Raw genomic sequence first — 10,383 nt, 5'->3', positions numbered from 1 at the left:
AGCCATTATGGCCGTTGACCCCCTGCAGTGGACCGAGCCTATAAATAGGCTAGCCATTCTAGCATTCTACATACCAGAAACTAGAATTCACATAGCATTTGCATCATACGCTCTCTTCTCCCTCTGCATTGTTCTTCTGTCGAAGCTCTACCCTCTCCTCCATCCAGTTCGCCGGAGCTCTGTTGATTGCGGTGCTGCTTCATCAGAGACGCTAGCCGTTTTATCTTTGGGGACGAAACGCCAATCCGAAGAGCACTACCGGGGCGTATCTCGTCTTGCGGAAAGAGGCCTCCTCGACTCGGCTAAATTCCTTTTCAGTTTATTTGTTTCGAATCTTCCTTTGTAATTTCGATTCAGTTAGTTCTTTGTATTCCTTCTTTTGGGTTGTATTACGCCCGGCTTATATCTTGTAAATCCAGAAATCAACACTTATTACTCTCTATTGATATATCAAAACTACAAAAGAAACGAGCTATAAAAACTGAAACAAGATGATCTCATAACACAAGATAGTTACTCTCTCTTGCCTCATTTCAGTTGAATTGGCACAACCATATACTACTGATATTATCATGAATATTGACTAATTAAGTGAGTCATTTAGAATATTTTGGTAATTTTGGTAACAAGTATATATTGTGCATACAATATTAAAATTTATTGGTTTACCAAAATGGATATGTCTAAGGGTTTCTTTAAATCGAAGCAATTTTAAACACTTGATCAAAATTCCACTATACTTGTGAAAAATATACTTGATGTGGTTATATGAATCCATATGCGTGTCACGGTGAGACAAAATAGGTCAACCAGAAAGATACATTTATATGTCTACTTTAATGAAATTCCAAAATTTAAATAGTAATCAGAAAACAAATTCCAGCTTGTCCGGGAGCCTGCTGGCAGCACACTCAGAAAACCCAAGTTATTGTCTTCAAATATGGGGGCACAGCTTTGAGCCTTTCATGTGATTAATTCGTAATAAATTATAAACAATTGATATACAATACTAATGCAAATGAGAGATACTGCACTCTATCAAGAAATCAAATTATACTGCTTATTTGTTTACTTCGACCTTTAGACTTAAAGACATATATACCTCGAGTAGTTTATCCACTTTTTTATCGATCTAATTTAATTTCTAGTTCATACCAATTAAAGTTGGTAATTGGCATCCAGTTAATCTAATTTACATATGCGATTTTTTGTTGATGTTTAAAAAGTAGTGAAGATTAGTATTTTCCAAAATGACCGTTCGATAATCATAAGTTTGAGAGGCTTGAAGTATGATAATTGCTCTTAATAAAAGTGAAAGCGTAATGGATAAAATTAATAGCAGTAGTTAGTTTATACGTATAAACTTGTAAATAGGAAAATGCTAGTAAGTGAATTGATAAATTAACAGGATAGATCAAAGAAGATATAGTGCTACTTCTTTACTCGAACATAGCTTGAAAAGATGAAAAAGCATGTTGGCAGCTCATTTCAAAAGAAGAAGAAGAAGCCTAATATTTGATTTAAACAAACAAAAGTTTTAAGGTTAAACAAATATGGAGAGACCTACCTACTAGCTACCATATAGTACAAAGTTTATGGGGGAAGTGGGCAAAATCAAACTGGATTTCAAGAATCACACAAATCTTGTTTCACTAATATTCTACAGTACATATCTCTGCCATGAAAACTAGGAGTAATTACTTCATTATACAAGGCCAAAAAAATCAAAATTCTCGACAAAATAAAGAAAAAAGAAATCGCCGGATTCTTTTTGTGTTGAAATAAACAGCAACTTTACTAGTAGTATACTATACAGCATTTGGGTTTGAATGCGACTGAGATCCGGAAAAATCAATCAATTTCTGCAAAACAAAAACCTGAGTTTTGAGAAGCACAATGTAGTTGGCTGTTTCTTCATAAAGTTGGTCGGGCTTTATCTCATCGGTATCGGAGGGTATGAGGCTCTTTAAGGCCTCCAGCTTGTCGGAAATGGAGGAGGCACTGCGGTGGCAGCTCTCTTGAGGTTTGCGCAATCTCCGGCTTGATTTGGCAGAATATTGCCTCCGCGTGGGCTTTGAGGCCATTATGTCGGTGGGAGGCGGAGAAAGGGGTTGTTCGGTTGGCAAGGTGATGAGAAATTGAGTTCAAGGGATATAAGTAGGGGCATGCCACTGCCCTCTGTTGGGGAAAGACCATTTTGCAAACATGAGTAGCGTTACTTAATTTGTTTATGAAAATACTTGGGAGTGGAAACATGTTATGGAGGGCATTGTAGACATTTGAAGTGCATGGAGGGAGCACATGGAGAGCACATGGATTTAGGGAGAGGAGTAGCATAGCATGTGACAAAGTTAAAACACTGAAACTGTACACCACATTCCCTGCCCTGCATGCTTCCTCGATCCTTCTTCTTCTATTCTCAACACATTTAATCAAGGAAATTTAAATTACAACTAAAAAAAAAGCAGGATAAGTATTCACTTATTTAAAATAATCTGGACAGAATCCACATATCCACTATTGTCATTTGATGTGCAACTCAATCATGTCACATGTTTCCATGACTAATGCACGTGAATGGATTTCAATAGTCAAAATTTGATTTCCTAGTATTTAAATCTCATTTGAACCCATCTCCCAACAACAATTACTAATAATCTTTAACTATTTACGTATTTGTTAATCGCATTTGAATCCATTTCCCAACAAATTAAATATACTGAATGGCCGATTTCTTCCACATTTGGCGATCGTCGATTGGCTGGACTATGGAGGCCCAATTTGTGGCCCACGTCCAAAGCCCATACGTCCTATAACCCAACTACCCAGCCGCCCAACCCAACGACGTCATTTCTCTCTATTTGTATTCAAAATGACAATGTGTTATACTCCTAGTTGCAAATATATTAAAAAAAGTAGTCAAAAATTTAATTCAGAATATATATTGCCCATTGCAATTTTTACGAAGAGTGATATTGTAATTCTCATTAATATTTGATTAGTAAAGAAATTAATAATATGGGCTAGCTAAATGTATGTATCCATCTTCATTATGGTACTCCATACTTTTACCTCTTATGATATGTTGCTGTGAAGTTGTGTACAACAATGCTAAATCATAAGGACCTTGGTCCAAATATAAAGATCGATCATCGTTTTCTCGTATGCCATTTGCCAAAGCAAAGTAAGGAAAAAGTCTTTATTTTATTTGTAAAACATAAAGAGTAACATGATGATTAATTTATAGTATAAAATTAATTGTGCAGATCTTTGAGCATATTTTCCCTGATAAGTCTCCTCAATATCTTGCCAGATGGTGATTTAGGTATGGCGCTAACAAATTGCACAATCCTAACTCTCTTGTAGGTTGCTGAATTTGATGAAACGTACTTTATTATGTCTTCCTCACTTTCTTTTGCTTCTCTTTTTATCACTACGCATGCTGCTGGAATTTCTCCTGCTTCTTCATCTGGTAATCTGCCACAAATTAAACCCATGCACATTAGTACTATTTTTTTTAATTCAAAACAAAAGTATGATGCAACATTAATTACCCCACAACTGCAGCATCTTCTACCGAAGGGTGAGTTAGTAGTATTGCCTCTAATTCAGCAGGAGCAACCTGTATGTCATAACACATTTTAGAAAATTTCGTGTTATGGTCCATTCATCTCGCGAGTATCAAACATATTGTACATAAAATGTTAACGAATTAAAAACAAACTAATAATGAAACATATTAGTTCAGCATTGATTAGAGTCCTAGTGTATATACCTGGAAACCTTTGAATTTGATTAGTTCTTTGATACGATCAACGAGGAAAACATCGCCATCATCATCAATATACCCTATGTCCCCGGTGTGGAGCCATCCGTCTTTATCGATGGTGATGGCTGTTTCCCGCTCGTTTTTATAATACCCTGAAAATTAAACCACAGTTTATGAGAAAAGCAACCAAAAAACATATGAGAAGAGAGGCTCTACCTTTCATGACACACTTGCTCCTCACACAAATCTCCCCCGGGGAGTTCTTGGGAAGGGAATGCCCCGTGTTGGGATCGACAAACTTGACTTCCAGATTTGGGAGGATGAATCCCACCGAGTTCCTCTTGGCAACCACAGTTGCATGGCTCAGCGTTATGCAACTGTGCTCCGTCATCCCATACGCCTCTTGAACTTGAACGCCTGGGAATTTCCTCTCGAATGCGTTCAAGATCTCGGGGGCGAGGGGGGCTGCCGCGGTCATGACGGAGCGGAGGGCGAGCTTGGTGAGGTCGAACTCGTCCACAATGGGGTTCTTGACGAGGCCGAGCATGATGGGAGGGACGATGGGCGCGAAGGTGACGCCGTGGCTGATGAGGGCGCTCAGGAAGAGACGGAGCTCGTACCGCTGCATCACCACCACCTTGCCCTTGTTCTTGATGGTGGCGCAGCAGATTCCGGTCAGCCCGTAGATGTGGAAGAAGGGTATCAGCCCCAGCGTCGACACCTGCCCGATCAGCTCTGGCCCTACGCTGAACAGTGTCGAGCACAGGTTCGCCACCAGGTTCTCGTGGCTCAGCATCACGCCTTTCGACAACCCCGTTGTACCTATCCAAATCAAAAAAGAGAAATTGTTGAAAAATCTTATTTTTGTCTTACATTGTCTTGATAATAATTCTGTCTCATCTATATATTTTTGTTTCTACGGAAATAAAGAACAAAAAAATTGACCTGATGAAAAAGGAAGGGCGCAGAGATCAGTCTGCAGCAGTTTTTCTTGAATGAAGAGAGTGTTAGCCTTATCGGTGGCTTCAAGCAGTTCTTCGCAGTTTATAGTTCCCTCTATTCTATCTTCGCCTTGTATTATAACAGGCACTCCCAAATCTTTCACCTGCACTTTCATACATATATATATTTGATCATGGAATCATAATCATATATATATATAGCACTATTTGATCGAGAATAAAATAAAAAACCTTATGATAGGTTGATCCATCAGTGACAATTAACTTGGCATCCGCAGCCTCAACTTGGCTCTTGATCTCCGATGCATGGCCGTTGGGGTTGGCGCCAGAGAAGACTCCCCCTGCCGCCATGATGCCCAGAGCGAGGGTGGCATACTCCGCCACGTTAGGGAGGAGGACCACCACCACGCGGCCTTTCCTCAGCCCCAGTGACCTTAAGGCCTTGGAGAATCTGTAAACATTCCTCTTCACTTCTCTGTAGGTGTACCCTTTTCCCGTTATCGAGTCCACCACCGCCACATTGTCCAGATACGGTTCGATGCCCGAGAGCACAAACTCCGGCAGGGTAACATCTTTAGGGACTTCAACTGCTGGAAATTTGCTTCTGAAAATGATCTCTTCATTTACTAAGCTTTTACCATCAGTTCCCATATTAGTTCTTTCCTGTTTTTTGATTAGGCATAGTTTTAGAGCTTTTATAGGAGATGCATTTTGTGTCGATCATAACATACTCGTGTGTTAGATTAATTTGTGTTTTTAGGTTAGAATTAGTCGGGAAGAAACTATTATAGATTACTGAGTGACAAATACAGAATTATTTTACAAAACAAGATATCTTGTCTGGGTGAATTAAGAAAGATGTCACAAGTTTGCCGTTCATACCAAACTTTCATCTACATCTTTTGTCACAAACATCTTTACTCGTTTATTTCAACCATATTTGTGTTGGTATCGACTAACGAGGCACGCTCCAGTTACGCAAATGCAATGTACATCTACCTCAGTTGCAATTATTAAATTATAGTAGTTGAAACATAACAAAACCTAGTTAAGACATCCTAATTATGACAGATCCTATTGAAATTATTGAGTCATTGTTGATTAACAAATCCTGATTGAAGATTATTGATTTCTAACTGAATTTTAGTTTGAACAATTCTACTATTGGCATGTAATACACGAAAGAGCCCATTATATTACGCTCAATATCAATAACTGCAACAGTGATATTTCCTCCAAGTCGACCAGAAAAAAACGATAGTTATGAAAAAATTCATCCACTTAATTGTGGGATCTTATGTAATTAGTGTATGCAACCCAAAAATCTCTTCAAGGGAACTGGGTGCACATACACTTTTCTTATCTCAATGAAAGGAACAGTAGCTTAAACCACCCAAAAATCAGACAATACGGTCACTGGATAAAAGAAAGTCTACTGTATGCTTCGGTGTGCCTTCATCTCGAAGGATATCACTGAGCTCTTTCTTGCAGATAAATAGACATATCCCCTCATCACTGCTTCATTATTTTGACTAACCAGAAATTATACAGGAAACAGCAAAGCAAATGGAAAAATGAGAACCACATAGAAGAGCCAAGTTTGAAGCGAGGAACCTAGTAGCGGAGCCAGTAGGTCCTGCGCCTGAACCAGTTGTAGTCGGGCAGGCCCTGGACAGGCCCTACGGCACTAATGGCAACATCCTGCAAGGCAGCGCATTTACATAAGCAACTTAAAAGATATTGAGAAAAAGTAGATACACTAAAGGCATCAGAGCTGATAAAGCATTCTGAACTCCATCATACCCTATCAAATATAAATCGGTTTGCAACACGTTTGATAGTGCTGGTATCTACAGCATCTATTCTGGCAAATAGTTCAGCATAAGGAATCCTCCTGCCATAAGTAATCATCTGCAAACACGAAATCAATAAATTTGAACAAGACTGTTGCTCGCCACTAAAGTGTCAAAATTAAAAACAAACTTTACCCATGAGTAAACATGCCCACTCTTTACATCAGTTAAAACAATTTATAAAGCATCAGCTTTCACAGTATTTATTTATAAATCTAATTCCCCAGCTCACCCACTTCTCCCTTTTATAATAATTCAAAAGCCATATGCTAATCCTTAGGGAAATCCAATATAAAAAGCTAAAAGTCCTTTTAAATCAAGATCTACAGGAAGTCTAACAGGGAGTTCAAATGACTAGCTCTAAAGATACTAAGTGGAGTAGCTATTATCTTATAGGGGCTATGACAGCACCTCATCAAAAGATTGGGGCGTCATTACCTACCACAGGCATTGATAACTCACAAGGAATTAATATTGATATTTTTCTGGCAATATGAACATTTCACTTTAAGAAGAATATTAGACCAGTTACCTACAACATGTCAGAAAATAACAGAGACGAAGAAGACAAGAAAAAGATTACGAATCTAGTAAAAGACACTTGCAGTGCAGCCATTCAGTCCCCACCCACCCCCCCAAAAAAAGAGATGTGCACCCATTCAGGAATGTAAATGCATGCTTCATCAGATTTTGCTATTGAATCATTATATACTAGTACTAGATTACTACTCAGAATTATACCTGACGTCCAATATCTTCAGCAACAGGGCTGCTTCCGTCAATGTGAAGCAGCAGAGAAGATTTCAACTGCGGATGACCATGTGGTGAGTTATAGCAGATGCAAATTACGAAAAACTACTCAGAAATACAAGGCTTCCATGAAAAAAGTTAAATAGATGGTAATCCCACAATTTAAGGTCAACTCGCTTCACATTTGACTTGAGCAAATACCTGGTTACGAGCACGAATAACATCTGCTTCTGATACTCGGTAACATAGTTTGGTTAACTCATACATAATGGCATAGGCCAAATCATCCAAGCAGTCAGGCTGCATAAGAGAATGCAAAGTAAAATCAGTCTATAAAGTCATAGAACAGAAGAGCAAAATGTAAGACCAATTCCGTAGATGCAGGACAATTATAAAAAATTAGCAAAAACAGAAAGGCTATATACAATAAAAAGTTCAGCACAAAGAAGTGACAGATGGTTGCCAATCACATTGCCAAAAAATATGTACATTATTAGACAACATATAAACTATACGGAAAACCTCCTCTACCAGAACTGTTACCAGGAAGAAAACAAAAGAAAAAAATAAATGTACAAGAAAAGGGACTAGAAATTCAGACTAGAAATGATGATGTGTAAAGAAAACAGAAAATAAAAGGTCCACGGATCTTTAAAACCAGAAACAAGCAACAGGTCAGGTTGAGAGTCAAAGACACTGTGCGCTTTAGGGGCAAACCCACCTTAGCAACAGCATAAACGCCAAACAAGCCAGTGTCTTTGTAGTTGGTATTGAAAGCCATCATGCTCTCCGCTATTTCATTAATCCCGACCCTCTGGGCAAGCTCAGAACTGCATCCAACATTAAGAAAAAGGTTTTGAACATGGGGCACAAGTGACACAGCAGAACTATATAAATCAAGTGTAGCAAATAAATACCCCATATGCTTTCCACCACCAGCACTTTTATTCCAAGAGCCCAGCATCGACTGCATAACCATTAAAGCAATCGAATCTGGATCTGTCCAAGAAGCTCCTTCAAAGGCAACTGCGAACTGGGCTAGTGGGATGTCATCATCACGCATCCTAACCTATATATATTTTGAAAATGCAGAAATTAAGTTAAAAGCCCAAATTATCACAACCACCACTCGAACAAAAGAAAAGCATACCTCAGACCCCGTAAAAATTGATGGCTCTTTAGCAACCAGCTCGGAAGTTGTTATTGGGTTTGATGACAACTTTGTGAACAGTTTCTTCACTTCCTCTACAAATTCTTCATGCTTCACAGCACCAGAACCAACAAGAACCTAGAAATGGAAACCACAATGACAAAATACAACATTATAAGTCATAAGAAAAAATATGAGAAAAGGCAAAAACATGCTACCAAACAAGCACATTCAATGATTAAAAACCCAGTGATGAATAATTACCGTTCTTGGAGCAGTGTAGTGAGTGGCTATGTAATCTTGTATATCTTTTTTGCCAATTCTCCTCACATTTTCAGCAGGTCCAAGTATTGTCCTACCCAGAGGAGTGTACTGGAAAGCTGTGGCATGTAGATGATCAAAGATAACTTCTTCGGTTTGTCCTTCTACCTGCAATTAGTTATGACAAGGAAAAGACTGAACATGTCAATGTAAAAAAGGGTCTGAAAAAAATAACAATTAAGGATGCAACATAAAGCGCTTCTTTACAAATTTTGAGAGGAAATATTCACTGTAGAGTAATGCAGGAAGCAGCTTTGTGAACTAAAAGTGTGGTTCCCATGGAAAAAGTCATCCATTTGAATTAAGACTGTTTAGCTAGCATTCTAATTAGGAAGTGATGGACAAAGTTTGAATGAATCTCCTTAATTACTCATGTTTGGAGTCTAAAAGAAGATCCTAAGAGAATGTCTTACTTTAGTATACATGGAACCAAGAAAGACACTTCCCTATAAATCAACCAAAAATTTCAAAAAAATCACCTAAAGCATATACAAACACAACACAAAATAAAAAATGAAAACAATTTCGACAATATCAAACACGCATAAACAAGAAGATGTAAAACAGTAATCGATCAAAAAAGTAAGATCACTCAAAATTCAATATAATACCTCCTCCATCTCGCGAAGAATCACATCTCTCTCCCTGATAATTCTGTTCTCTTCAAACTTCGAATTCTGGAGAATATCAGACAAAATATCTAGAGCACGGGGCACGTCCTTATCGAACACCTTGGCGTAGTACGTTGTCTGCTCCCTTGAAGTATAAGCATTCAAATGGCCGCCCATATTCTCAATCTCCTCCTCCAGTTGTCTCGCGGTCCTCTTCTCCGTCCCCTTGAATATCATATGCTCCAGAAAATGCGCTGTTCCGTTGGACTCTTCGTTCTCGAACCTCGATCCGGCGTCAATGAAAACACCAACGGTAGCCGTGGTCGTGGCGAGATTCGACTCCGTTGCGATGCGCAAGCCATTAGGAAGGGTTGTGACTTTCGTGAGCGGTGCGGATAAGATCTCATCGTGAGAATCCACCGTCGGATGCGGCGAGTTGTAGCGGAGGAAACGAGGGTCGGGGTCCTCCAGCCTTTTCAGCTTCTCCTGCACGGCTAACGCCAATCGGTCGTAGATCATGGCGGTTGGTGGCGGAGGAGATGGAAGGGGTGCATCGGCGGATGTGGCGACGGCGGTGGAGTGAGATCGAGCGGCGGTGAATGGGCGGATTGGTCTCCGATTGCGGAGACCGAGGTTTATTAGCTGGCGGATCGTCATGGCCGCGGCTGAGGCGGTAGCGGTGGTGGCGGTGGTGGCGGTGGTGAAATTTGGATTCAATGTGATTAGGGTTTGGTGGTGGAGAAGAGTAAGGTCAGGGTAATAAAAGCGAAGCCTCGATTCATTTCATACTTGCAGATCCGAAAACGACGTCGTTGCACTTGAATCTTACTCATTCTTTTCCTTCACATTCGGCCCAAGCCTTAAGCTAGTCCAATACACAAAATAACAAAAATAACAAAATATAGGTTGTGCTCAAATTATACTACATTCATGAAATTATGTAAATTACTACCAGTACATTTTTAAT

At 39.3% G+C, this 10,383-nt stretch overlaps 3 protein-coding genes across 3 annotated transcripts; all 3 read right to left on the bottom strand.

Annotated features, from left to right (window-relative positions):
* Positions 1-1,808: 1,808 nt before the first annotated feature.
* Positions 1,809-2,084, bottom strand: LOC125195132 (transcription factor UPBEAT1-like). Its single transcript, XM_048093327.1, has one exon. The coding sequence runs from the start codon at positions 2,082-2,084 to the stop codon at positions 1,809-1,811; it is 276 nt and encodes a 91-aa protein (XP_047949284.1).
* Positions 2,085-3,041: 957 nt separating this feature from the next.
* On the bottom strand, positions 3,042-5,884 carry LOC125193426 (4-coumarate--CoA ligase-like 1). The gene is made up of 6 exons (XM_048091216.1): positions 4,963-5,884; positions 4,715-4,874; positions 3,986-4,591; positions 3,776-3,921; positions 3,555-3,622; positions 3,042-3,477 (listed from the first exon to the last, which is right to left on the bottom strand). The coding sequence occupies exons 1-6, from the start codon at positions 5,380-5,382 to the stop codon at positions 3,255-3,257; spliced, it is 1,623 nt and encodes a 540-aa protein (XP_047947173.1). The 5' UTR covers positions 5,383-5,884; the 3' UTR covers positions 3,042-3,254.
* Positions 5,885-5,992: 108 nt separating this feature from the next.
* Positions 5,993-10,163, bottom strand: LOC125193427 (probable mitochondrial-processing peptidase subunit beta, mitochondrial). Its single transcript, XM_048091217.1, has 9 exons — positions 9,417-10,163; positions 8,749-8,913; positions 8,485-8,622; positions 8,252-8,403; positions 8,056-8,164; positions 7,536-7,634; positions 7,326-7,391; positions 6,535-6,642; positions 5,993-6,432 (listed from the first exon to the last, which is right to left on the bottom strand). The coding sequence occupies exons 1-9, from the start codon at positions 10,071-10,073 to the stop codon at positions 6,346-6,348; spliced, it is 1,581 nt and encodes a 526-aa protein (XP_047947174.1). The 5' UTR covers positions 10,074-10,163; the 3' UTR covers positions 5,993-6,345.
* Between the last annotated feature and the right edge of the window lie 220 nt (positions 10,164-10,383).

This window comes from Salvia hispanica, chromosome 6, assembly GCF_023119035.1.
Source record: "Salvia hispanica cultivar TCC Black 2014 chromosome 6, UniMelb_Shisp_WGS_1.0, whole genome shotgun sequence".
NCBI classification, from domain to species: Eukaryota; Viridiplantae; Streptophyta; class Magnoliopsida; order Lamiales; family Lamiaceae; genus Salvia; species Salvia hispanica.
This window is presented reverse-complemented; position numbering and strand designations above follow the sequence as displayed.

What these genes read in the sequence shown, in the direction of transcription:
- LOC125195132 (XM_048093327.1), bottom strand. Translation starts at nt 2,084, where the DNA reads ATGGCCTCAAAGCCCACGCGGAGGCAATATTCTGCCAAATCAAGCCGG.
- LOC125193426 (XM_048091216.1), bottom strand. Translation starts at nt 5,382, where the DNA reads ATGGGAACTGATGGTAAAAGCTTAGTAAATGAAGAGATCATTTTCAGA. An exon ending in CGCCCTTCCTTTTTCATCAG is followed by an intron (nt 4,592 to 4,714) that starts GTCAATTTTTTT and finishes TGATTTGGATAG; the next exon opens with GTACAACGGGGTTGTCGAAA. An exon ending in GAAGATGCTGCAGTTGTGGG is followed by an intron (nt 3,478 to 3,554) that starts GTAATTAATGTT and finishes AATTTGTGGCAG; the next exon opens with ATTACCAGATGAAGAAGCAG.
- LOC125193427 (XM_048091217.1), bottom strand. Translation starts at nt 10,073, where the DNA reads ATGACGATCCGCCAGCTAATAAACCTCGGTCTCCGCAATCGGAGACCA. An exon ending in TTCTTCGCGAGATGGAGGAG is followed by an intron (nt 8,914 to 9,416) that starts GTATTATATTGA and finishes AACTAATTGCAG; the next exon opens with GTAGAAGGACAAACCGAAGA. An exon ending in ACCGATTTATATTTGATAGG is followed by an intron (nt 6,433 to 6,534) that starts GTATGATGGAGT and finishes GCTGCCTTGCAG; the next exon opens with GATGTTGCCATTAGTGCCGT.